General features: G+C 42.1%; 1 protein-coding gene across 1 annotated transcript; it reads right to left on the minus strand.

Moving 5' to 3' along the window:
- Nucleotides 1–24,746: 24,746 nt before the first annotated feature.
- On the minus strand, nt 24,747–27,458 carry RHOB (ras homolog family member B). Its single transcript, XM_081333649.1, has one exon. It carries the CDS (start codon nt 26,887–26,889, stop codon nt 26,299–26,301), a length of 591 nt encoding a protein of 196 aa, XP_081189775.1. The 5' UTR covers nt 26,890–27,458; the 3' UTR covers nt 24,747–26,298.
- Between the last annotated feature and the right edge of the window lie 316 nt (nt 27,459–27,774).

Below are 27,774 nucleotides of genomic sequence, written 5' to 3' on the forward strand. Positions count from 1 at the left end.
TCTGGGTTCACTCGAGGCCTTCGTTCTAGAAGCAGCTTGGAAGAAGGCTCTTCCACAGCCTCTGCAGCCTCCAAAAAGCATGTGAAAGCACTGCCCCTTTCGTGTGCAATTTTCTAAGGCTCCGGAGGCCACATAAGAGCTCAGCCCTCCAACTTCCATAGGGTCTAGAGAGCATACCTGATTCTTGCCTGGCCTCCAGAGCCTCCAAAATTCAAGGGAGAACAGGATGTGCTTTCAAGAATAATGTTGGCGAACACTGGTGTGTCACCCCAAAAGTTGTGGTGTATCACCTTTGACTTGTGTATCATAGGTTCACCATCACTGGCTTAAGCATTATGGGAAAGCTAAGAATGAAAAAGTAAATAAGAGCACTTGACTATTCATTATTTCTCATTAAAGGACGCCGTTTGAATCTCCCAAGTGTGACCTCTGGAACACTTCTAGAACGTGCCAGCGAATTACTCCTTTGCATACGACATTCAAAATAATGAATATGTGCAAATGATTTTTGTACTGGTTGGACTTACTTCTTTTTCTGTGACTCTACTCTCTTGTTGGAATTGAATAGTGTCATGTCCCTGGATTCACCTTAGCAGTCTGGAAGTCAGAGAATGCAGGTAACCCTCAACTTAGGACCTCAATGAAAATGAGAACTTCTGTTGCTAAACAAGGTGGTTGTTCAATGAATTGTGCTCAATTTTACGGCCTTTTCTGCCACAGTTTTTAAGCAAATCGCTGTAGTTCTTAAATGAATCAGGCAGTCATTAAACAAATCCGACTTCCCTCCCTCCCCATGGGCTCTGCTTGTGATAAGCCATTTGGGAGGGTCACAAATGGTGATCACTTGAACCTGATATGTTGCAGCTGTTTGGAACGTGACTCAAGATCCAAAACAAGTAAACTCACTTGGAATTCCAGCAACAAAGTTTTATTTCAAAAGAACCATTTGCAAAGGCTTGGTGGACTGAGACACACACAGGAGTTCAGCCACACCTTACAGAGCTGTTTGACACATTTTTATATCCTATCCCCGACACAGATTCCCCCTCCCCTATCGCACTCAACGCCCCTTCCCTAATCATCTGATAAACTTTCCGGGCCGCCTAAAACCACTGTCCTTCCCATGTTCCAGGAAGCCCCTTTGTCCATATCCTATCTTTCACCATCTAATTTTTTGTTACCACAGTCCGTCTCCTATAGTTGTTTCGACATTTCCTCTTACAATTTGTAACTTCTGCTTTTCACATTTGTACCTGTCAATACTTAGATAAAATATTATTTCTGATCTTCAGTTGGCTTCTGCTTCAACCTTAGAAATTTCTGAATAATACGTTTATTCCTTTCACAGCCATGGTAAATACATGCTGGTTGCCAAGCAACTGAATTTTGATCACGTGACATTGGAGACACTGCAATGTCCTAAATATGAAAGTCATATTTTATGACTTATGAAAGTCACTTTTTTCAGTGCTGTTGAAACTTCAAACCATTGCTAAATAAGTGGTAGTAAGTTGAGGAACACCTGTAATTCTATTGAATGTAAGAGAAGTAAGAGGTGAATACAAGTAGGAAACTCTTGGTTTTTTCCAAGCAACAATTAACTCCAATGCTACCTGGTGACTACACTATGAACACCAGGCATATAACACAGTTTTTATCAAGCAATTTTATTTGCATTGATTGGAAATAGCATGTGCAATTTGTCTATGGAGATTCTCAGTCATCCAGGTCATGGTTGTCCCAAAATCCAGTTGCCTCTTGAAAAAGCACCTTTTGGGACTAGCATGTACAATCTTTTTTCCAGATTTTTTTTTTCTAGCTGAAAAATTCTCTGCCTTTTCCCCCAGCACTATGCTGTGTTCCCAAAAGTGGATAGAACAAAAAACAATGAATATAATTTAATTCAAATTTCAATAAAAGCACAGTGAAACAAGTTTGATTTGAGGGCTTTACAGAGAGGAGTGGGACTTACAAACCTCTGGAGGACAAGAGTTGCAGAACATTGGGATCAGGAGGAGGAGGAGGAGGAGGAGGAGGAGGAGGAGGAGGAGGAGAGGAGAAGGAGAAGAAGAAGAAGAAGAAGAAGAAGAAGAAGAAGAAGAAGAAGAAGAAGAAGAAGAAGAAGAAGAAGAAGAAGAAGAAGAAGAAGAAGAAGAAGAAGAAGAAGAAGAAGACAACGACTATTGCCTTTTGTCACAAGTTATAATTCCACAAGGTATCTGAGATGTAATAATCCTGAAATCTACAAAGAAAGCTTTCAAGGAGCTTCAATTTGCTCATTCCTGGCCTAATTCAATGGATATTTAAATATATACAGTAAAGAAACTGTGAACCTGTGCACTTCATGGGGTTGTGTGTGTGAGTGAAATGAGGCTTCAGTTAAAAACATCATGATTTTATTCTCAATAGTAGAAGATTCATGATAAAAATTAAAATGGTTCTATGTTATCCCTGTATTAAAACTCAGACATGATTAATATAGAAAACTGAAGGATGATCATCACTCTTCTGTGTCAACCATTTAATTGTAAATTATTGCCATTGTTCATGAATTCTCCCATTCCTGATATGCATGCTTATTGCTAAGGTTTTTTTTTATTAGCTACAGGCAGGGAAAATTGAGCTGGGGCTTCATGGAAGATAAGAGGGGGGAAAAATAAGTAAATGAGTTTATTTATTATCATGTGTGTCCATATACTATATAAATAGCCTTATATGAGACCCCTTTAGTTGAAAGGCAGGGTATACATTAAATAAACTTGAGCAGATTTTCTTGAACACAGGTTCTCCTCAGGGCTGCGTCCTAAATCCACTGCTGTTCACCCTGTTGACCCATGACTGTAGTGCTAGGTTTGCCACCAACCATATTGTAAAGTTCGCAGATGATACAACAGTAGTGGACCTTATTCCTGATGACAATGAGGGTGCTTACCACAAGGAGGTTGAAGGTTTGGTGAACAGGTGTAAGGAAAACAGCCTAGTTTTAAATACTGGAAAAACCAAAGAGATCATTGTCGATTTCAGAAAAGGCAGACACAGCCACACTTCTCTGTGCATTACCGATTCACCTGTGGTGATGGTTACCAGCACCAAATTCCTGGTTGTGCAGTTAACAAGTAGGCTGGCTTGGTCGCTCAACAGCAAGACACTGGTGAAGCTGGCACAGCAGTGCCTGCATTTTCTGTATCGCATGAGAAAAGCACATCTTCCTTCCCCTATTCTTACCACTTTCTACAGAGGGACGATCAAGAGAATCCTGTCATACAGCATCACAGTCTGGTTTGGAAGCATCACTACTTCAGACAGGAAGGCGGTGCAGAGAGTGGTGAGGATGGCTAAAAAGATCATGGCAGTTCCCTCCCTCCCATCCAGGACAGAGCACAGAAGCATTGCTTGAGCAGGGTCCGTAAGATTGTCTGGAACACTACACATGCTCTTCATGACCTGTTTTCCTTGTTACCTTCTGGGAAGAGGCTCCGTGGTATCCGAAGCAGAACATCCAGATTCAATCACAGCTTTGTTCCATACAATATTAAACTTATGAACTCTAAAGCTTCCTCCTTCCATTATGTATTCAAGATGGACAGTGAATAATATTTATATGTTACTCATATGTGAGGGTGTAGATCTATACATATGTTGTATATACTATGTTTTAAATGTATTATGTATGTGTACACTTTGAGAGGAAGCAACTAAATTTCATTTTAATGTGTGCCATTGTGCCTGCAGGAAAAAATGACAATAAATGTTATCTATCCTATCTATCCTAAATAGAAAAAAAAAATGAAATAAATTTAAGAGTGATAAAAATATCCAATGGTTGAATTTCTGAGGTAGCAATCAAGTATGTCATCTGTCCCAGAGGACATGAATAAAAATAATTTGACTCAATAACCAATAAACCTATGAAAAAATACAGTCCATTCCAGTAGTAACATCTCTGCTGTCTTGGCTGCTCTAAAAGTCCAAATAGTTTGGTACTTGGATAAGAAACCAGGGATATAGAGTAGCCTGGGTAGTCAACCAAAAAAAATAAAATCCTCTAAGGTAGCAATGGAAAATCACTTTCAGATTCAGTAGAATATTAAGTGCATGGATTAAAATATAGAGCATGAGAAATTCAGATTAGAGGTTAGATATAGAAGCTATAAGGGACACGGTGGCTCAGTGGGTTAGGACGCTGAGCTTGTCAATCAGAAGGTTGGCAGTTTGGCGGGTCAAATCCCGAGTGCCGCGTAACAGAGTGAATGCCTGTTACTCATCCCAGCTTCTGCCAACCTAGCAGTTCGAAAGCACGTAAAAATGCAAGTAGAAAAATAGGGACAACTATGGTGGGAAGGTAACAGCGTTCCATGCGCCTTTGGCGTCTAGTCATGCCGGCCACATGACCACGGAGACGTTCTCGGACAAGCACTGGCTCTATGGCTTTGAAACGGAGATGAGCACCGGCCCCTACAGTTGGAAATGACTAGCACGCATGTGTGGGGGAACCTTTACCTTTACCTTATAGAAGCTATAGACATATAGCCATGCTGCCTGGTGAGGCTGCCAGAGTGAGAAAACAACAGTTGCTAAGAGCCCTGTAATGGTCTGCAAATTGTTGCCCTGTAATGGTCTGCAATTGTTGCCCTGTAATGGTCTGCAAATCATCTTCAAAATCACCTCAAGCATATTTCCTAGTTAGGTCACCTTGAGAAGTCCTGTCTGTCAGGCCAGGCTAAAGTGGTTCAGTTGGTTGCAGACTAACCTCAGCAACTCATTGGCTTCTTTACAGAGGAAGTACCACCTCTTCATTTGTTATTGTAGACTCTAATACAGTCTATATAATCCTTACACATTGAAGTAGCACAATGACCAGGAGCTTCATTAACCATCAACAAAGTAGCTGTTTGAAGTATAGCAGAAATGTTTTGCTCTTGTACAAATGAATTTATTAAGCTAGTTGTTTAGACCAGGGCTTTTCAACCGGTGGTATGCATACCACCTGTGGTACATTAGCATGTGGCAGGTGGTACACGGCCCTGCCCAGCCAAGTGTAGTGGGGGAGGGAACGAGCCAGCGCAGCCCAGGACTTACTGTGAGAGAGTCCTCTGAAGCTGCAAAGTGGTTGGGGCAAGGCAAGGGCCCCAGGCTCACTTCCGGCTCACCCAGATGAGAAAGAAGGAGGGTGGAGACAGAAGAGGCTATAAGGAGGCAGTTTGGGCAGGAGAGGGAGAGAGAAAAAAAGATGCAGCCTTGGGAGGACGCAGAGTCAGCTCCAGCTGCACCGAAGGGAAAGAAGAAGGAGGGTGGGTGGAGAGGAGAGGATATCAAGCAGGCCGGCCATGAGCCGATCTACAACTTCTGTGGCAGCCACCTGTGCTGGCAGCAACAAACAGGCAAGAAATGCAGAGGGAGAGGGGTTGCCCTCCACGAGGAATGAAGAAAGGCAGCAATGGGTGGAGGTGAGGCACAGAGGGAGGGAGATGGAGAGTGGAAGGATTCTTATGTGCTTTTGTGACTTTGAAGTTCTGGGATTTGTGCAATGTGGGCTTTGTGTTCTTAAGGAGTATTTGGCAATTTCTATTTGGCTGATGGCTGATATCTCCTGTTAGCTTCTATTGCTCTGCTATTCTTAGCCATAAGTTTTGCTGCAAGGGATTTTGAAGTATTTTTCTCCTGAATGTATTTGCCTGTAGCATTCCTTTACTTACGAATGGAGCCATTTGGGGAGGCTGCCTTAGCCTGCAGCCAGTACTTACTACATTTTTTTTCTTCCTTAAGCTGCCAGCTCCTTAACTTACCTTTCTAGCCAGTAGCTAATTCTTAAAGGGGAATATGCCTTTTTAAGCTAGTTCCCTCAGCGGCTTGTCTTTTTTGTCTCTGGCGGCTTTTCCTTGTTTGATGAATATATGGAAGAGGGAAAATATGGGGCGGGGGGGGGGTTCAAATTGTTCCTTCAGAAGGGGATGGGAATGAGAGAGAAGGAAACAGGGAAGCAGGGAGGGAAGGAAGTCCCACTTTAGCACTTGGCCATCAGCAGCCCTGCTATTGACTTTGCTTGTGAAAAGGTTGCAAAAGGGGATCACAAAAGGGATGGACCCTGGGACCATCATAAATATGAATCAGTTGCCAATCATCCAAATATAAATCACATGACCCTGGGAATGCTTCAATGGTCATAAGTGTGAAAAATGGTCATAAGTCATTTCAGTGCAATTGCAACTTTGAACAGTTTTTTTTTTTTGGTCAACAAGTTTTTGACACCTTGCTAGGTGGTACTCGAATATTGCCATATCCTAAAAGTGGTACAACCGGTGAAAAGGTTGAAAAGCCCTGGTTTAGACTATTAGTTCACTGACAATAAAACCCAGAGGGAAAGAATGGATTCTTTGCCTGCCATGCTCAGGCACGAAATTGTTAGGCCAACAGGACAAATAAACATGGACCAGGTAAAAAACTGTGGTTAAAAGGAGCATCTTAATCACACTTTACATCATAGTTTGTAGAAGATGAACAGTTTCTTTAACTGCTTTTGCTGACCTCAAGCTGTAATTGAGGGCTCTGGACATAGGAATGGAAACTAGGAGTGTCTGTAAAATGGGATGGCTCTATCTTTTGCACTCTGCTGCTTTTAATACTTTTAAAGTCATCCTTGGTTTCATGGCAGTGAAAAAGAAACACCAAAGGGAGAGAAAGAAAATAATCATTTCTTCATCCAATTCATAATGGTTCTGATGCTATGTGGATAATTTCAGGTTTTAATCTTCTTTGCTAAATTTGCTGCCTCCCATCACAGTAGAAAATGGCAGCTCAGAATGGCTGTGAAATTGGCCAATGGAAAATCATGACCAACTTTGTCTATGGAGATTCTCAGTGATCCAGGTCATGGTTGTCCCAAAGATGCTTTTTCAACAGGCAGCTGGACTTTCTTGTTTTTCCTTGAAGTCTTTTCGCTTCTCATCCAAGAAGCTTCTTCAGAAGTGGCCAACAGAACTGAAGAGGTTTCTTGGACGAGAAGCAAAATGTCTTCAAAGAAGAACAAAGTCCAGTTGCCTTTTGCAAAAAGCATATTTGGGACATTACCAACTTTGTTGGGTCAGCTGTTGTATTACTCTTATCCATGGTTAATGCAGACCTAGCATGCCATGTAGTGCAAAAAAAATCAACCAGTTTCTAAGTTTTCATAATAAGGCCATGGTTAAAATGAGATTTGGATCAATACCCATTCTCTCAGTTGGCCCACTCTCAAATCTGAAGTGGATACAATGCCTCAACTGCTTGCTTCCTGTAATATACAGTGGACAGTATATCTTGTTAAAGGGTATTTTCGAGCTTTTCCACTTCAACTGCATTTTATTCTTCTTTGTGAGCATAAACTATGGGCTATAAGTTACCTGTTAATCATTCATATTTCTATGACATCTGCTGCTGTCTAGCTAGCAAAGTTAGACCATGAATTTTTAGAACCAATTTGGAATCCATCTTTACCCCATTAGCCTGTTTCTAGTAGTCTCAAAGCAGGAAATGATCTTTGGCTACAAAAGCCCAGATAACTCCTGGCAAAGTAACAGAGTTTTCTGCAATTTTTACTTCCTGTTGAGAGGTCATCTAGATTTGTGGGACTTGAGAGGAAGAAATTGTGAACTGAAAATGAACTGTGGTGAAATGAAGAACCAGCAAGTAGTTTGTTCCTTCGTAATTCCTCTTAAGATAAGGAGATCACCCATGAATGCTCCATATAGTTCTCCTCTCAAGGTGACCACAAAAAAGTGGGCTCTGCTGGATTTAGAACTCTGGGAGATGAGAGAATAATAATCTTTTTAATGCCTTCAAAAGGACACTGGGCTCGCCTATTTCCTTTTCTAATCACTTTTGGAAATTGTTTATTAACTGCTTTTCAGCTATTGGGTACCTTTACAAGTTTTACAGCATCAAGCAACTTTCCTTCAATCCTTAGTGAAAGAAGTTCTGATCTACACTGATTCACTCCTTGTATCTACTCTCCATTCTTCACTTCCTTGCCTTACACAGACAGAAAAATAAATGTTGTCAGCTAGTTATCTTGGATTTGGATATAAACCAAGAACACATTTTACCCTGTGGTTTTATCTCTCATCCCTATTTGCACTTCGCCTTATCTTTATTTGGCAGTGGAAGAGGTACTGCTGAGGGCTGACACAAGTCATTCTGTGTGCTAAAACTATCTTCAGTTCAAAAATGAGAGATACAGGTAGCCAGACAGATTTTTATAGGAGAGGGGCAGGAAGGGACAAAGGACTACTAGATTTTGAATTCTGAACCCCAGTGTGACTTCATCAGACATTCAAATAGAATAGAGCTGGAAGAGACCTTGGAGGTCTTCTAGTCCAGCCCCCTGCTGAAGCAGGAGAACCTATACCATCTCAGACAAGTGACTGTCTAGTCTCTTCTTAAAAATCTCCAGTGATGGAGTGCCCACAATTTATGGGGGCAAGCTATTCCACTGGTTAATTGTTCTCACTATCAGGAAGTTTCTCCTTAATTCCAGGTTGCTTCTCTCTTCGATCAGTTTCCAACCATTGTTTCTTGTCATTCCATCTGGTGCTCTGGTGAATAACGTTGCCTAGCAATAGGCTTTCAGAGGGAACTTTTCTTTTTTTTTGCAAAAAAAAAAGGTGGCGGAACGCCATTCTGAGCGTTCTATGAGAAAAAGCCCTGCTTTTAGAACTGTTTGCAGTACTGGATTAAGAATTCATAATGCTTCGATGTATTTTCCAATCAGGTGAATTTGAAAACAATTCCAAAATGTGTCAGCTGTGAATGACTAGAGTTCAAAGACTCATCTTAGTTGACCATCTTATGCAGCCCGACCACAGAATTGTCTCCGAGGCCATAAGGCAAGGAGATATCTACCAGTTTCACTTTATCATCTAAATGAAGAGCAAAGATGGAAGTAGATAATCGCTATCTGGAGCATCAACCATTATAAAGTCTTTTAAACAATTTAAAAGTCTTGGAGGAGTTTTGGCAAAATGACAAAAGCAGTGTCATTTGCAAATGGTGCCTGTTTTGTATATGGCTGTGATGTCATATCACCTAGCATCATGTTCGTATAACATTACTTTCCCCCTCTTCAAGATACTTCAAAAAAGATTGGATAAATTAATGGGGAACAGGTTTATCAAGAGCTATTGATTTTGAAGACTCTGTGTTACCTTGGAGTTGGAGGAAGCATAGCTCCAAATTCTAGTTTCAGGAGAGCTGTGGGGATGTCTCCATCTCCCTCTTGGAAGGATATTTGATTGGCTCTACTAAGAAACAACACGTTAAACTGACACGGGCCTTGGTCTTATTCAGTAGACTATTCCTTTGTTCTTATTGTGTCTGAGTAGAAAATTGTTTTTGGGAGTCCCAGCAAACGAGCATTCAGGTTTTCAAAGAATGCTGCACACCCATATAATTGTTCATTGTACTGCTATATTGTATTTCTCTCAACAAATTCAGTAGACCATACAGTTATTACAAAGAAAAGGAAATTTAAAAAAAACTAGTTCTGCAAGGTCTGAATTGTAAAAATCTGTATGACCATTAGATAACGTTTTCTGTATTTCTCTGACACCATCAAATAATCATCCAGGTTTTTGTGGCCTAGATCTGGTAACCCGAATTGCTTAAATCTGTCTTCCCCTCTCACCCACATAAGCTGATGGCACAGACTGCTACAACCAGACACATCTGCACAGGGGGATTTTAAAAATCAAGAAGGCAGTTGTGATTCTATGATCAAAACCCCGCACTTTTTATGTGCCAATTTGATGTTCTCGCCGCTGCTCCGTGGGTTTCCTGCCACAAACTTGACTTCATCTTAGAATGTTCATGTTTTACCTCTGCAAGGCTGTCCAGACACATTATCTCAGTCAACTTATAATCTTTTCCAGAAAGGAATGATGTATTAGTTCCTATGCTCCTTTAAAATACTGTAAGAGGCAGGAGAATGCTCCAGTAAATAACACTTTATGGGAAAATCAACTATATTGTTTTTGTAATCTTTCTGAGAAGAACTATAGCATTTAATTAAGGAAACTGAAATGCTGTCCTGTATGAATGCATAGTTGTATTTGTACAACTTGTATAATAAATCAAGGATGATTTATTAGGAAACCAATGATGAAGGAGTGGCCTGACCATATTCTTAGAAGTTTAACTGAAAGACAACAACTTGCCAGAGGCAATAAAAATGTGGTCTAAGATCCATTGAATGCATCTTATATTGGGGATCCTGCCTGGCTTAAATATGAGTATGTTTTAAATTAGAGGCATTTCATATAATGGAGCCATTTAGAGTTCTCTTTGAATCATCTCCAACCATCGACTATAGCCATCGGCAACCAGTTAGCTGTTACCACATTTAGTTAACCACATACAATTAAAAACGAAGGACCTCTGCCCCCTATTTGTATATACTGTACAAATAGGAAATTGAAAAGTATACCACAAATAACACAGAGAGAGAAACATTTCCATTCAGTACAGATAGTCCTGGACTTATGATCACAGTTGAGCCCAAAATTTCTGTTGCTGAGACGTTTGTTAAGTGAGTTTTGCAGACCCATTTTACGAAGTTTCTCGCCACAGTTGTTAAATGAATCACTGCAGTTAGTAGTAGTATGGTTAAGTGAATCTGGCTTCCCCAGTGACTTTGCTTGTCAGAAGATCACAAAAGGTGATCACATGACCCTGGGACACTGCAATCATCATAAATACACACTAATGTGTCTGAATATTTTTTTTTTATTAAAAAGTTTTAACATACAATTTTTCCTTTAAAAATCCCCCCTCCCCCTCCCTTCTCCCTCCCCCCCTACCTCTCCCCCCTCCCCCCCTCCCCCCCGACGTCCCAGAGCTAAATACAAGGTATATAAAAAAAACAATCATAAACAACCATATACTAACATCCATAAACTCTAAAATCCATCACTCTCTAGCTTATATAGGATAATATATATATATATTAAATATATATAGAAAAACAAAAATAGAAAAAGAAGAAAAGAAAGAAGACTTATTCAAATGCTACATGAAACTTCTTAACCCTATACTTGTTCTGGATAAACTCAATCCATTTTCTCCATTCCATAATATAGCGTTCTTGCGAGTGATCTTTCAAATAGGCCGAAATCTTCGCCATCTCAGCCAGGTCGGAAACCTTTAAAGTCCACTCTTCTATGGTCGGCAGTTCCTCTTTCTTCCAGTACTGACCTATCAAAAGTCTTGCTGCCGTAATTAAATTCAACATCAACTTAGTGTCCACAACTGTAGCATCTGTAATTATTCCCAACAAAAAAAGTTGCGGACAAAACTTTATCCTCTGTTTAAAAATCTTCTGCATGTTCCACCAGACTTTTATCCAAAAGGCCTTAACCTTTTTACAAGTCCACCATATGTGAAAATATGTTGCGTCTTCATCACCGCACCTCCAACATTTAGGCTGATAATTCGGATACATACTTGCAAGCTTTTTAGGATCTAAATGCCATCTATAAAACATTTTGTAAAAATTCTCTCTTAGATTTTGAGCTTGTGTAAATTTTACATTCCTCACCCAAATCTTTTCCCACGTGTCCATTGTAATAACTTCCTGGATGTTTTGGGCCCATTTTATCATACAATCCTTAACAAGTTCTGTTTCTGAATCAATCTCTATCAACGCAAGATATATCCGTTTAATATGTGCTGGTCCCTGATTTCTGATTTGCTTTATCAAGTTTTCATCAGTCATTGTAAATCCATTTTTCTGGTCTTCTTTCCACCTGGCCCGTAACTGAGTATATTGAAACCAATTTTGAACAACCTTCTCTTCTCGCAAGAGGCTATATGATTTCAAACACCAAACATTTCTTTCCAAGCTTAGGATCTCCTTGTACGTAGTCACATCATGTTTGAAGCCAGCATGTATATTTTCTATTGCGTGTTTTGGAATTGCCCACAATGGTATCTTGCAGTCTAACTTATGTCTATACTTCTTCCAAACTCTCAACAATGCCTGTCTTAAAATATGCACTCTAAACACATTGTCTACCTTCTTGTCATACAACAAATATGCATGCCAGCCAAACAACAAATCGTGGCCCTCAAGATTTAATAATCTCTCTTGTGACAAATTAATCCAATCACTTATTCCTACTAATGCAGCAGCTTCATAATATAGTTTAAAATTAGGCATTTTGAGACCACCTCTCTCACGAGTATCCTGCATAATCTTAAGTTTAACTCGTGGCCTTTTCCCTGCCCAAACAAATTTATTGATACCTCGCTGCCATTCCTCCAGATTAGAATCTTTCTTAAGAATCGGTATCATTTGAAATAAAAATAAAAATTTAGGCAGGACATTCATTTTCACTGCTGCAATCCGTCCCAACAAAGACAATTGCAATTTTCCCCAACTCTCCAATTCTTTTTGAATTTCCCCCCACAATTTTTCATAATTATTTTTATATAACTTTGTATTAGAGGGCGACAAAAGCACCCCCAAATATTTAACCCTTTTAACAATCTCAAATCCAGTTAATCCTTCTAAGAGAGCCTTTTGCGAAACTGTCATATTTTTGGCCAAAATTTTAGTTTTCTGTATATTAACTTTAAATCCAGAAACCTTCCCATATTGTGTTATTATCTCCATGAGGTCCACAACAGAGTTCTCTGGCTGGGTCACTGTAACAACCAGATCATCTGCAAACGCTCTCAATCTATAATCCTGATCTCTAATTTGTATCCCCTTAATTTTTTCTGAATTCCGTATTTTAACCAATAATATCTCTAATGTTAACACAAATAACAAGGGCGATAACGGACACCCTTGCCTTGTGCCCTTCTCAATATTACATACTTCTGTCAGACTATTATTAACTATGATTCGGGCAGTTTGTTTTTGATATAATGCCCTAATCGGTTGTAGAAAATTTTCCCCAAAATCCATTTTATCTAAAACTTTCATCAAAAATTGCCAATTCAATTGATCAAAAGCTTTTTCAGCATCTAGAAAAATTAGCGCCGCAAGGATCTGGTTGTTCCTTTCCAAAAACTCTAACACATCAACTATATGCCTCACATTATTTTTCATTTGCCTACCACTAATAAACCCCGTTTGGTCCCCATGAATCACCTGTTGCAGAACCCTCATCAATCTATTAGCCAAAACCTTAGCAAATATCTTGTAATCTGTATTTAAAAGCGATATTGGTCTGTAATTTTTAACTTGAGTAGCATCTTGGTCTTCCTTCGGAATCAAAGAAATAAAAGCTGTTCTCCAAGACGGTGGCACCTTTCCCCCCCTCTGGATTGTCTGGAACAGTTCCTTTAACGGTTTCATCATCTCTAATTGTAAATTTTTGTAGTAAGCCGCAGACAAACCATCCGTGCCTGGTGCTTTATCCACCTTCAATTCCTTAATTGCTGTAAAAATTTCTTCTTCTGTAATTAATTGATTAATCTCCTCTTTTTGTACTTGCGTAAGAACTGGGATGCTAGCATTCTCCAAATATATATCAATGTCTTTTTCATTAATCTTCTCCTTAGCATATAATTTAGAATAAAAATCCACAAAAGCACCCTTGATAAGGTCCTGTTGAAACACAACCCTTCCTTTATAATCAATTTTGTCTATATTAGAAGCCCTTTGTTTTTTCCTCAATCTATAAGCTAACCATCTACCTGGTTTGTTAGCGTTGCAAAAAGTATTATGCCTGGCAAACCGCAAATTGGTTGCCACTTGGTCAGCCATTAATTTATCAAATTGTCCTCTTAACAGTTTAATAGCCTCCTTAGTCTTCACATCCTCTGAATTCAAAATCAAAGCCTTTTCTTTTTCCTTTATTTCATTCTCCAGTTCTTTCCTCCTAGCTTCCACAGCACGTCTATGTTTATTATTCATATATATCAACACCCCTCTCATGTAGGCCTTGCTAGCATCCCAAACCATATCCATAGAGGTACCCTTATTCATATTAATTTCGAAAAAATCCTTCATCCGCTGTTTGCATTCTTCCACATTTCTCTGACTTCTAAACAAATTCTCATTTACGCGCCACGAGCGCCTGTCTCTATTCTCCTTATCAATCTCTAGCCAAACTGGACTATGATCAGAGATAGTTCTTGCACAAATCTTCACCTTTTTAGTCCTTAAAAAAAATCATTAGTCAACAAAATAAAATCAATCCTAGAAAAAGATTGATGTCTGTCAGAATAAAAAGTATAATCCTTCTCCTGCAAATGTCTCTCACGCCAAATATCTCGCAGTTCCAAGTCATCCTTCATTTCAAAAAAGGATTTAGGCAGTCTAGCATGACTTGGGACGCGCTTAAAAGCTCCAGCCTTGTCCATCTGTACATCCAAAACACCATTCCAGTCCCCCATAAAAATAAAAGATTTATAATCCAACTGGGTAAGCTTTGTATGAAGTAAACTAAAAAAGTCAGCTTGTTGTTGATTAGGAGCATATAATCCAACTAAAAGCGTCTTTTTACCTTCTAGCAGCAGCTCTATCATAACGTATCTTCCATGCTTATCTACTTCAATTAAGTCTGCTGTTAAGGCACTTTTAACATAAACAACCACTCCATTTTTCTTATTCATTGCAGAAGCAACAAATTGCGTACCCAACCTTGAGTTCGATAAATACTTTTGATCCACAACCCTAATATGCGTTTCTTGCAAACATATAACATCTATCTTGAATTGTTTTAAATATTGAAAAACTTTCTTCCTCTTCTGTGGTGAATTTAGTCCATTAACGTTCCAGGTTAAAAATTTAGTTGCCATGCATATCCTCCCAAAGCTCTTGGAGCACTGCTTTGATAGGACTATCTTCTTTAGGCCGTGCTCCTCCCACTGCTTGGCTATAAGTACGTTGTGGAAGTTCCAAAGACTTTTGCTGGTCTTGTTCTTTTATTTTTTTTGATCGTTTTAAAGCAGCACGCGTTACCCTTTGCTCTCTAGGATCATCCAAAGAAGTTATAGCTTGATCTCCTCCAGCACCGTTTTCCTCTGCTTCAGCCTCTTGATGTTCTCCTTCTCCAGATCCCTTTGCAGCTTCCAGAAGTGTTAATGGGGTTGCTTTTAAAACGTTATTGTAAAAATCACGCGCTTGCTTCACAGTAACCAGCCGGTACCTTTTACCTTCATGCATCACCATCAACCCAACTGGAATCTCCCATCTGAACCTTATATCTCGTTGCTTGAGCTCTTGCACAAGAAATGTAAAATCCTTCCTTCTCCTTAAAATCTTTGGAGGAATTTCTTTTAGAACCAAGACTTCTTGATCAGCAATCACAACTTTAGCATCATAGGCAGCTTGTATAACTTCATCTCTAATTTCCCTTTTTGCAAAGTAAACCACCACATCTCTAGGCAACTTTCTCTGTCTAGCAATCCATGAATTCACACGAAACACTTTATCCATACCTCCTCTTATTTCAGATGCTGGCTGATTCAATACCACTTCGAGAGCCTCAGAAACCAGCTGCTTTAAATCTTCCTTAATATTCTCTTTCAAGCCTCTGATTCTAACAGCAAACTGCATCTGGTAATATTGAGCAAGACTCAATTCTGTTTCCATTTTGTCTCTTAAATCTTCATTCTCCAATACTTTTGCTTCTAATATGGCATTCTTTTGAGTCAAATCTTCCACTTTTTCATCCAAATCTTCCACACATTCCGCCACTTTATGCACTGAAGACAAAATGTCTACCTTCATCACACTGAACTTCTGTTCCATCCTCTCTTCCATTCTCTCCTCCAATTTCTCCAATTTCTCCTCCATCTGTGCAAATTTATCACCCATTGATTCCAAAATTACCTGGGCATGTTTTTCAAGAGCATCTCGTAAGTCCTTCGGTGTCAATACATCAGGAGGATGCAACGCCTGCAATGATGATTGTTGCACCGGAGATGTTCCACCGCTCCGAAGAGTTTTAGGGGGAGGTTTAGCCGCCATCTTTTACTTTCAATTGTGACACACTTTCACTTTAGATTTAAAAAGTCCATCAAGCTCGAGAGTAAAATAAAATAATCCTCTTCACCTTTTCCTCTTGTACCGCTCTGCCTGCTCTTATTAATCCATAGTCCTTCCTTCAGGCAGGGGTGGTCGCAGACGCCTGGCTCTGCTCCAAGAAATCCAGAGCAGAGACGCTGACCAGCTGGGAGCAACCCAGGCTACGGGGGAGTTCAATCCTTCAGCCGCCCAAGCTCCAAGCTCAGGCGGCCCCGGAGAACTCGACCCCTACCTGGGGCCTCGCCCCCTCCTCTTCTCCCGAGGAGGGGGCTTCAAATTTGCCCGAACAGCTGATCGGCGCTGTTTCGGGCGAAAATCACTCAGCTGAGCCGCGGGCAGCCCGGGAAGGCTGTCTCCGGCGCCGCGCAGCCACCGGACGTCCCTCACTAATGTGTCTGAATTTTGATCACATGACCATGGGAATGCTTCAGCATTTGTAAGTGTGAAAAATGGCCATAAGTCACTTTTACCAGTGCCGTTATAACTTCAGACGGTCACTAAACAAACTGTTGTAAGTCAAGGAAATACTGAAATGTGCAGGCTGCTGCCGGAGAAGCAGGCAACGGTGGGCATTTCACAGCATTGATTCTTCCATGTTTTATGACGACTTGGTGGTTCTCTGCATACCTGTTGCTGGGATGGCAGGTCAAGTAACAATGCTCAGTCCACAAAGTGCCTTGCATTAATGCGATTTGTGTCACTGTGGTCTTTGAGCCATTTCTCCAGCCATCAACCACATTAGTGCCAGTTACTGCCATCATCATTGCTTGAGTGGGTTCTCTTTGGGAAGACTCTCCAGAGACTGTCCTCTACCCACTGTTCTAGGACTGGTGCAGCCAGTGGTCCCATTTATGCAGGCAGAGGTTAAGATGCATCAGGAAGAAGCTGCAATCACTGTTCTGAGAGATGTTGCATGTATTGGCAAGAATGAACAACCTCCACCTGACATGAATGTATGTATGATTAAAAATGTATATATTTAGTAGAAGAAGGATAAGCTGATCCAGTCTTGCAAGAAGTAACTGTTGGAATACATATTAGAATTTATTTCAACAACTACAGAATGATTCAGCCAGTAGATGGCAGTGTTTAGTGTGCATCTATGGTTATAATCTATGGTTTCTTTATGTTTTGAGAAGAGTTTCCTGTGACATTTGAATCAGTTTACATATAGTTGAGCAGTAAACTGGTGATTGTACTCATTGTTTGTTCTATGTGATGCTTTATATGAAACAGAATTTCTAACAGTATCATATAAGGAGGGTTATGGTTAGGGTTAACATCATGTTATTGACACAGCTACAATAATGCTGCTAATATTGCGTCCGCAGATAACCGCCCGGCCGCCCTATTTAGAGTGGTCCGCTCCCTTTTAAATCAAGAGACGGGAGAGGACCCCCTACATGGATGGGCTGAGGAATTTAGTAAATATCTGGTGGACAAAATTGCCCAGATTCGGGCTGGTCTGGACTCTGACTAGGCAGTATCTGACGAGAGGAAAACGATGAATTTGGCCGAGTACATTTGGGAAGAGTTCGATCCTGTGACTCCGGATGAAGTGGACAAGATCATGGGGAAACTAAGTGCCGCCACATGTTTGTTGGACCCGTGTCCCTCCTGGCTAGTCTATGCATCTCGGGAGGTTACACGAGGCTGGCTCCTAGCAGTTATCAATGCCTCACTGAGTGAGGGGTACTTCCCTGCCGCCTTGAAAGAGGCGGTGGTAAGGCCCCTCCTCAAGAAACCGGCATTGGATCCAGCTGTTTTAAACAACTTCCGTCCTGTCTCCAACCTTCGCTTCCTTGCGAAGGTCATTGAGAGCGTCGTGGCACGACAGCTCCCTTTGAACCTGGAGGAAGCTGAATATCTAGATCCGTACCAATCGGGTTTCAGACCCGGGCATAGCACGGAGACGGCATTGGTCGCGCTGGTGAGTGATCTCTGGCGGGCCCGAGATAGAGGTTATTCCTCTCTCTTGATCCTATTAGATCTCTCAGCGGCTTTTGATACCATCGACCACGGTATCTTACTGCGTCATCTCGAGGGGTTGGGAGTGGGAGGCACCGTTCTGCGGTGGTTCTCCTCCTACCTCTCGGACCGTTCGCAGACGGTGTTGGCAGGAGGGCAGAGGTCAAGCCCTAGGCCTCTTAGTTGTGGAGTGCCTCAGGGATCGGTGCTCTCGCCCCTCCTGTTCAACATCTATATGAAGCCGCTGGGAGAGATCATCCGTGGCTTCGGGGTGAAATATCATCAATATGCTGATGATACCCAGCTATTCATCTCCACCCCGAACCAACCCAGTGATGCCCTCGATGTGATGTCCCGTTGCCTGGAAGCGGTACAGATTTGGATGGGAGAAAACAGGCTTCGACTCAACCCGGCCAAGACTGAGTGGCTGTACATACCGTCATCTCGTTTAGTCCAAGAGGTTCCATCTTTGACTATAGGAGGAGAGATGTTACCTCCCATTGATAGAGCACACAATCTGGGCGTCCTCCTAGATTCACGACTCAGTTTTGAAGATCATATTGGAGTCGTGGCTAGGGGGGCATTTGCACAGATCCACCTTATATACCAGGCATGTCAAACACAAGGCCCGGGGGCCAGATCCGGCCCATGAAGTGGTTTCATGAGGCCCGCGAAGCCATCCTGGAAACAGTGAGGGAACGGCCTCCACTGTCTTGGCCCTGGCCCAGAGACCCTCCTTCTGCTAGAGACCCTCAGATCTGTCCCACTCCTGCCCAGGCCCCCATAGGCACCCTTGATGTGAACGATGTAGAGCTGGCCACGCCCACCCAGTAGGCCATATGCACTCTAGCCACACCCACCCAGTAGGCCACGCCCACCCAGGCCACACCCACCCGGCCCCCTGAGGGCAACCACAATGCTGATGCGGCCCTCAATGAAATTGAGTTTGACACCCCTGTTATATACCAATTGCGCCCCTTTTTGGACCGAGATGCCCTACGTACAGTCACCCACGCACTCGTTACCTCCCGTATAGATTACTGTAATGCTCTCTACATGGGGCTGCCCTTGAAGACCACCCGGAGGCTTCAGCTGGTGCAGAGTGCAGCTGCACGGGTTGTGATGGGAGCACCCCGATACTCCCATATTACACCCCTCCTGCGTGAGCTGCATTGGCTACCGGTTGCCCTCCGGGTGAGATTTAAGGTGCTGGTACTTACCTTTAAAGCCCTACATGGCTTAGGCCCGGGATACTTGCAGGACCATCTGCGGCCGGGAACAAATTCCCATCGCCCAGTACACTCACACAGAGAAGGCCTCCTCAGGGTACCGTCAGCTAGGTAATGTCGGCTGGCGACCCCCAGGGGGAGGGCCTTCTCTGTGGGAGCGCCAGCCCTATGGAATCAGCTCCCCCCTGAGCTTCGGATGGCTCAAAATCTCCTATCCTTTCGCCGCGGCCTCAAAACACTCCTTTTCCACCAGGCTGACCTGGACTGACAGGCATTTTAATTAATTATATTTAGAATTTTTAATTTATTTTTAGTTTTTAATTTTAATTTATTGCACAGATGATTTTAATTTTATTTTTATCTTGATTTATGTACTTATTATATGTTTTGTTGTTAGCCGCCCTGAGTCCTTCGGGAGATAGGGCGGGATATAAATCCCATCAATCAATCAATAAATAAATAAATATTAAATGGGGGAGGGGATAACACACTATTTTGGTCTTTGCCCACTTTCCCAGCTTTCAGTTTCTTATAGCCACAAACTTGGCACATAAGAAGATCTGCTTTCTTCTCGTTCTCTTGTGCTTGTGGAATTTATTTTTGTTTATTTATATCCTGCTTTTATTATTTTTAACAAATGACTCAAGACAGTGAACATATCCAACACACCTCCTCCTATTTTGCCCACAACAATAACCCTGTGAGGTGAGTTGGGCTGAGGGAGAGTGACCCAGCTGGCTTTCATGGCTAAGGCAGAACTAGAACTCCCAATCTCCAGCTTTCTAGCCTGATGCCTTAACCGCTAGATCAAATTGGCTCTTCTGCGGTATGAATGCAGTATGTTCAGGAACACAATAAATTCAGAGGCAGGCTCTTTCCCTGGCTCCTGCCTCTCTCTCTTGACACTGTAGCTCATTCTGCCAGCCTGGGGAGAACTTGAGACTGTTTTGTTTGTACAGCATTTTTTTTTCCTGCCTTGTTCTGTAAAACAATACCAATCTGTCAAAATAAAGTCAAAGCTAATGATGCTTCTTGCATGAGACTTCTTTGGCATTAATAAAACTAAGGTGTTCTCTTGATTTATGCCACCTTCTAAATGTCATGGAATGTGACTCTAAGCACTCAACACATCCACAAGGAAAATGCAAGGGGTGGGCTGAAGTGATGCATGGTGATGCACACAAATTAGCCTTGCAGACCCCCTTGTATTTTCCAGCTCATGACAGCAACATTCCTTAGGATGGCCATATTGATGCTCTGGGTGGTGTTTTGTTTTTTTTTAATTAGCAGAAAGAGGATTCTAGTATGTGGGCACGCCCCTCTTCTATTCTGGATCAGTGATTTTTTGGGGGGAAAAGCCCCATATTTTTATAGTGGATCCTGCCCAACTAAGCAGTTCGAAAGCATGCAAAATGTGAGTACAGTAGATAAATAGGTACCACTTCAGTGGGAAGGTGACAGCATTCCGTGCACCTCAGCGTATAGCCATGCTGGCCACGATTTCGGAAATGTCTTTGGACAATGCTGGGTCCCTTGGCTAAGAAACAGAGATGAGCACTGCCCCCAAGAGTCGGACACAATCAGACAGGGGAAATCTTTACCTTTACATGACAGAAAAGCACCACAGTGATAAAAACTATGTGGGTATTTTAGATTCTGGTATGAACTTATTTTGTTGATTTTTATCCTGCTTTTATTACTTTAGGAGTAACTCCAAGGTGGCAAACATACATACCGGTAATACTCCTCTTATTTTCTCCACAACAACAACACTGTAAGGTAGGTTGAACTGAGAGAAAGTGACTGGTCCAAAATCGCCTAAGTCAGCTTTCATGCCTAAAGCAAGAGTAGAACTCACAATCTCCTGATTTCTAGATCAGCACCTTAACTGCTACACCCAACTGGCTCTATCAAACTACACGCTAGACTTTATCAAACTATAAATAAGAAAGGATTGAATTCATAATAAATGATGGCCTATCATATTGGTGACACTGTGCTATCAAGAGACATTTTTCTTCTGAACAAAAAAGGCACCCAGCTAGGATCGTGTCCATTGTGTTTCTCATGGATAAGCATGCATAAAACTGCAGGTATTGACTGAGACTGCACTACCACCATATCTCTATCCCACTTAAAGTGGGGGGGGGGGGAGAGAAAGAAACCCTTCACATTTAAATTGAAGAGAACTTGGTGGGAAGAAATATCCATAGCTGGACATTTACAGTTTCTGTATCATTTTTCTGGTTCTAAAGCACTTTAATAATTCTTCTTCTTGAAGCAATCTTGAAAGACATGTTTAATTAAGAGGAATAAGGCCTGCCCATGGTGGTCTGAAAATCTACCAGCTTGATGATCTCTCACCAACTGGCTTCTATTACCTCAAGGGAAAAAATGTGGTAATAAAGGAGATGTGCCTGTATCACAGGCTGTGCCAGAATATTATTATAAAACACATATAAAACTGCAGATGTTCTTCATTTATATTAGCTTACAAGATGAATTTCAAAACCTCCTTTTATCCTTACAGATCCACAGTGAAGTGTACATACAGTGATCCAACACGTGAGGAAAACTAGGAAAACTAATCAAATCACTTCTAGTTTCCAGCTGAAAAACAAGGCAAAGCCCATTCAGAGTTTTTTAAAATACTTACTAAAACTTACTTAAAAATTGAAGTCCCAGAAGTGGCAGATCATACAACTTATGTAGAAGTGATTTGTATTGAATTCTTTGTTTGATTTTTTTTTACAGATTACCCTACAGTGGTAGATGTCTGATGTACCCATTCTTCAAATCATCCTTGGGATCAGATCCAAAGATTGTATAAATTAAGGAAGCTCATAATTCTTAGAGGATTTGAATTCCAACCAATTACCTCTGAGGATCTTGAGGAGGTTTCCAAAGTACGGTACCTTGCAAAGGACCGAAATCACTTACAGCCTACAATAGTGGAGATTTGGGACATATAATGGATGTCTTATCCCAGGGTTAGGCAACCTTGGCTCTTTTATGACTCATGGACTTCAAATCCCAGAATTCCTGAGTCAGCTGACTCAGGAATTCTGGGAGTTGAAGTCCATGAGTCATAAAAGAGCCGAGGTTGCCTACCCCTGTCTTATCCTATATGGGCCTGTTATGCACCTATGGCTCTATTGGTCAAATGGGAAGTGGGGACAAAAAAGTGGGGTTCTTAAGGCGCAAAAACAAAGTAAAAATATCCCAACTTAAGGCAGGTCAGGGAAACACATCAAAATAATGGCAAAATTAAACAACTGATAGATTAAGAGGTAATTCCTAAGGGAACCTGGATGTGATACTGCCAACCACATCCCATTGTTCACACAGAATGATTTTACAATGAGTCTCAGCCTGACAAATGAGATGGAATGAAGTAATAGCCTAGGCTGGGTAAAGATGCTGTCTAAGCAAAAAGAATTAGATTTCACTGAATCCAGTGAAATTTAAATTAGACAAAACCACAACTCCAGCATGCCATCATCACTGGTGTATTCATTAGGGCTACAGGCAAAAAAAAAGGAAAAATAAAACCCAGGAATTAAAATGCAAACATTATTAAATACAAGTTTAACAGATTATAATGTAAGATTATACACACACACATATATACACACACACACATATACATACACACATATACACACTCACACATATACACATATATATAGGCACACACATACACACACACATATATATACACACACACATATACATACACACAGAGACACACAGATACACACATATATAGGCACTGGTTTGGGCTGTATTTTATGTGGATAAATATTTAACAAATATGCTTGGCATTTAGATCCAATCTAACAGAAGTAGCAACCTTAGGAGGTATTTATTCAGGTTGTGGATAAAATAAATAAAATAAAATCACTGCCTTTTTAGTTGCACCATTATTTCAGTATTTACCCATACACCACCACTGCACTTTTCAAGATTTTTAGCCAGCTCCCTTGCCTTTTAAATGGCAATCTTTTTGCCTTGAGCAGACAAAGTCACTCTGAACTGCTTAAAAGAGAAATAGGAATCTATGGCCTCCAGAGGCTAAACTACAACTCCCAGCAATCCCAGTCAGTAAATTCAACGATGAAAATGCTACACTTCATCATATGAAGATCCCTAAGTGCTTCAATTAAAAAAAACCTATTAATTTATTTTAGGAAATGCACTCCCCCCTACTGTGCATAGCTGGGTCTTTTTCAAATTACACTTAATTTCAAAGCAATCTTGCCAAAGTGTATTTTCTCACTTAAATTGAAACTTTATAATGTCACAAGAAAGCTATGTCCTCCAGCTTCAAATTATAACCAACTAAATTAATACTGTAATTTAAGTGAAGTGAAAGTATACTTAAAATGACTTATTTTATCATCGCTAATTGAAACCAATTGCTTGGATGGTTGGATGGAATTTGTAGTGGAATAGCTTGGTTAATTTTTCTTCCCACTCATGCTAATCTGAGAGTAAATCAAGATAAATGAGTAGATTAACATCCAGGTAACTAGCACCAATCAAGAGAAAATTAATACACGTAGTCACCAAGTCTACACTAACTTGATATAATCAATATCACTCAAGGTTAATTTTGTGATTTATTGTATATATTAAAAAGGACAAAATTAATCTCCCAGATCTTTGATAAATGGTTGAGTTCACAGATTACAAAACTACATGTTTGATCTAGGATGTTATGACTGGGAATCCAATTGTAATAATTGAAAAACCATGCTTAATTGGTATGAACCTAGATACGGTAACTGTTTTCAATAAGCTATGGTTTATTTTTAACCATTTTAAATTATGAATTAGCATAACTAGGACAATGTGTGAATGTGCAAATGCTTGGATCAGAACTCCAAATGATAGCTAAGATGGTAAAAAAAATGGTGCAGATAAGCAGAAATATTCAGAATTTTGCTTAGCTATATCAGTACAGAAATACTTCATCTCATTAAGGCGGATCTACAATTCATTTTCTCAATGTAAATAAGAGGCACTAGGACCCTGAAGACTCAGGTCAAAGGGCAGTGACCTCATTCTGGCAGGACAAAGACTTTTTTTAAAAAAAAACACCACTGTACAGCTGTTTCCTAAGGATCTAGGAACTATTCTCAAAAACTTATGTTTTAAGTAAGCAAACAATTCTTCCTGTTATAAAAATATCTTAGTGCAAGCTCTTTACTTCTAGAATTGTAGTCTTGCATGCACTTGGGATGTTGAAATCCACTTAATCAATGCAATTAAAAACAGGATGGAAAAATGGCATCTGATTTTAATTGAGTATGCCACTGTGAGATTATGTATGCTTCTAAAGGAGTCCTATTACAGTACAGTAGGCCTGAGTGAAGTCATTTTTAGCTAGGCCAGTACTCTTGTTAGGATCCAGGAAGTTTAAAATGCTAATATTTCCAACAGCTGTAGTTCAAAGGAAAATGCTTACGTTTTTTCAGAACCAACAGACATACGTTCATTCAGTCGCAACCAAGAAGCAAAGAGTACCTCATGAATGTAGTCATAGAACTTTTTAATACTTTACCAAAAAAAAAACTTCCTGCATATACAGCTTAGATGATTTAAAGTAAACTTCACATGTCTTTTCTTTAACCAAATCAATATAGTGTTTTGTGTGTTTGTTTTAAATAATAAAATTCTTAGTACCACTGTTAAAAATTTTCAGTGGGGAAGGGGACAAACTCAATCAACTCTCTGAAACAAAGAAGCACAAGTTATTCTCACACACTCGAAGTTGGCTGGTGAAAATAAGTGTACTATCCTTTGAAATGAGGCCAAAGATGGCACTTAGTGCTGAAAAAGTAAAACAAAAATGACAAAAAAAATGTCACATTCCTTAAAAAAAAAGACAGTGTTTCCACTCGTTTCTTGATGCAACAACAACCCCAGAAGATGTTACAGTGGCTTTACATAAGTCATCAGTTATACAGAAACAAAGGTGCACAACCCAGTCAAAAAGAAGCATTTCAAAGTCCCATTGATGGCTATCTGGTGAAAGTTCTTCAAAGGCTCAACATCAAGGGGTGGGGGTGGTTAAAAAGTGTTGCCCCGGAAAGTGCTTCTTAGCTGGACTGTGCTCAAAATGAGGTTATGATGCAAGGGTTTTTGTAATGGTACAGTGTTACACTGCACCTCACAAGTGCATTAAGGTGTCCAAATAAACACCCTCATCATTGTGCAAAATAGGTTCTTTTGCAATAGAAGTCAGATTGAAAGGAGGGGGCGAGAGACAGAAAGGAGGGGATCCAAACCATATCAAGGACAGCAGGCACCAGACTGTGGGAAGTTTGGGAATTCTCTAACCCCAAGCAAATGATCCCATTCTTCTGAGAAGGGCTATCTCCAGAAGGAAAACCTTTTCATTGTGGAAAGGCTAGGAAGAAGACAGCCCAATCCACTCACCCCCACCCTACCCCATAAAAATCAGAATCAGTCTCAGAGAGCAAGGTCCCAGTCCAGTGTCAAAGAAGCCCCATCCTTGCCTTGCCCCAATTCAAACAATTGGCTATGTACAACTCAGCAGATACCCCTCCCTCCCTCTCAGCACTTCTCAATGCAGGACTCTCTTCCCAGCCTGAAGGAAAACACCGATTCACTGCAGGGGGGGGAGGGAGGGGGGATCCCGACCTAGGCAGATCTGTCCACCAGCCTCCTAAGGGAAAAGCTTAAAAGGCAAGAGCGCAGCTACGGTCTTCCCAATCTCCTCCTGCAGTTTCATGGGAGATCTAGGCGCGGCGAGGCCCCAATAGGCAGCTCCCTCTCCAGCAAGGGAAAAAGAGGAGCGCCTTCGGTCCGTGGAAGCCCCACGACTGTCCTCCGCAAATGCGAGCCAGGCTGAAGAGCCAAGCTCAGTTGCATCAACCGGTGGGGGCCCCCTCGGTGGAAAATCGGCGCTTCCCACGTCCAAGCGGGCGGGCAGCTTGCTCTCCCACCCTTCCCCGAGTTTGTTCTCGCCTGCGACTCTCCGTCGGGGTTTTAGGAGTCAGCCCAGTCCCTTGACGCCTGTCTCTCGCCCTCCTTCCCCACCCCCCCGGCGTCCGTGGGGCATTATAGCACTTTGCAGCAATTGATGCAACCGTTCTGGGTGCCGTAGCGCTTCTGCAAAGCCGCTCTGGTAGCCGTCTCGAACACCTCCCGCACGCCTTCCTTGGTCTTGGCCGAGCACTCGAGGTAATCGTAGGCTTGGATGCGAATGGCCATGGCCCGGCCGTCCTCGGTGCGGACGGGCTCCTGCTTCATGCGCGCCAGCTCGTTGCGAACGTGCTCGTCGTTGCGCAAATCTTTCTTGTTGGCCACCAAGATGATGGGCACGTTGGGGCAGAAGTGCTTCACCTCGGGCACCCATTTCTCCGGGATGTTCTCCAGGGAGTCCGGGCTGTCCACCGAGAAGCACATGAGGATGACGTCGGTGTCCGGGTAGGAGAGAGGACGCAAGCGGTCGTAGTCTTCCTGGCCGGCCGTGTCCCAAAGCGCCAACTCCACCTGCTTGCCGTCCACCTCGATGTCAGCCACGTAGTTCTCGAAGACGGTGGGCACGTAGACTTCCGGGAACTCGTCTTTGCTGAAGACGATCAGCAGGCAGGTCTTCCCGCACGCCCCGTCGCCCACCACCACCAGCTTCTTGCGGATCGCCGCCATGGCCAGGGTCGCCAACCCCGCCCTGTTCTGCTGCTCCAGCAGGGAGACCGAAGCGCTCTCTTCCCGGCGCCTGATCGCGGCTCCTCCTGCCTCTTGGCCTTTTCCACAGGGCAGCGTGGCGAAGGCGGCGGGCGGCGCTGTCTACTCCGGGCGCCGGCGGGAACGACGGCTCTTCCGGGCGGCTTAGGCAGCGGGGAACCGCCCACTTCGCCCGGGCTTCGGTTCTCTTCTCGGCTGGCTCCTCCGATGCCCTCTGCCTGCTTGCATGGAAGAAGGAAGGAGTTCGGCTTCCTTGCTCTCTTCCTGCCCCGGATTCCCTGCCGGGGGGACGCGGGAGAAACCCAGAGCACCAGAGCTAAAAAATAAACGTGGCGGCAAGCTTCTCTGCAAGTTTTGCTCCGGCTTCCCACCTTTTCTTTTCTTTTTTTTCTCTTTTTTTCCTCCAAAGAACGCTCCCGCCGCCCGAGTCCTAAGGTACTTTATGCCATAGCACCGCGACAGTCGGACGCTGGTATTTAAAGGGGCCGGCTACTTTCTTAATATAGCTGGCCAATGGAAAGGAAAGGGATGAGGTCATTGGTTTGGAGGAGGCGGGTGATTGGTGGAGAGTATTGCAGGCGCTGGGCCGGGGGGGGGGGACAAGCAGGAAGCGACTGACGGTCGATCACGAAAGAGGGAGGGGTCTTGTCTGCGATTTCGCGAGCTGCTGAGATTTTTATTTTTTTTGATAGATCCGAAGCAGGAGAGAGGCTTTAAATCAGGGGTCTTCAAACTTGGCCCTTTTATGACTTGTGGACTTCAACTCCCAGAATTCCTCAGCCAGCTTTGCTGGCTGAGGAATTCTGGGAGTTGAAGTCCACAAGTCATAAAAGGGCCAAGTTTGAA

Source organism: Vipera berus (genome assembly GCF_964194415.1).
Source record: "Vipera berus genome assembly, chromosome: 1".
Classification (NCBI taxonomy): domain Eukaryota; kingdom Metazoa; phylum Chordata; class Lepidosauria; order Squamata; family Viperidae; genus Vipera; species Vipera berus.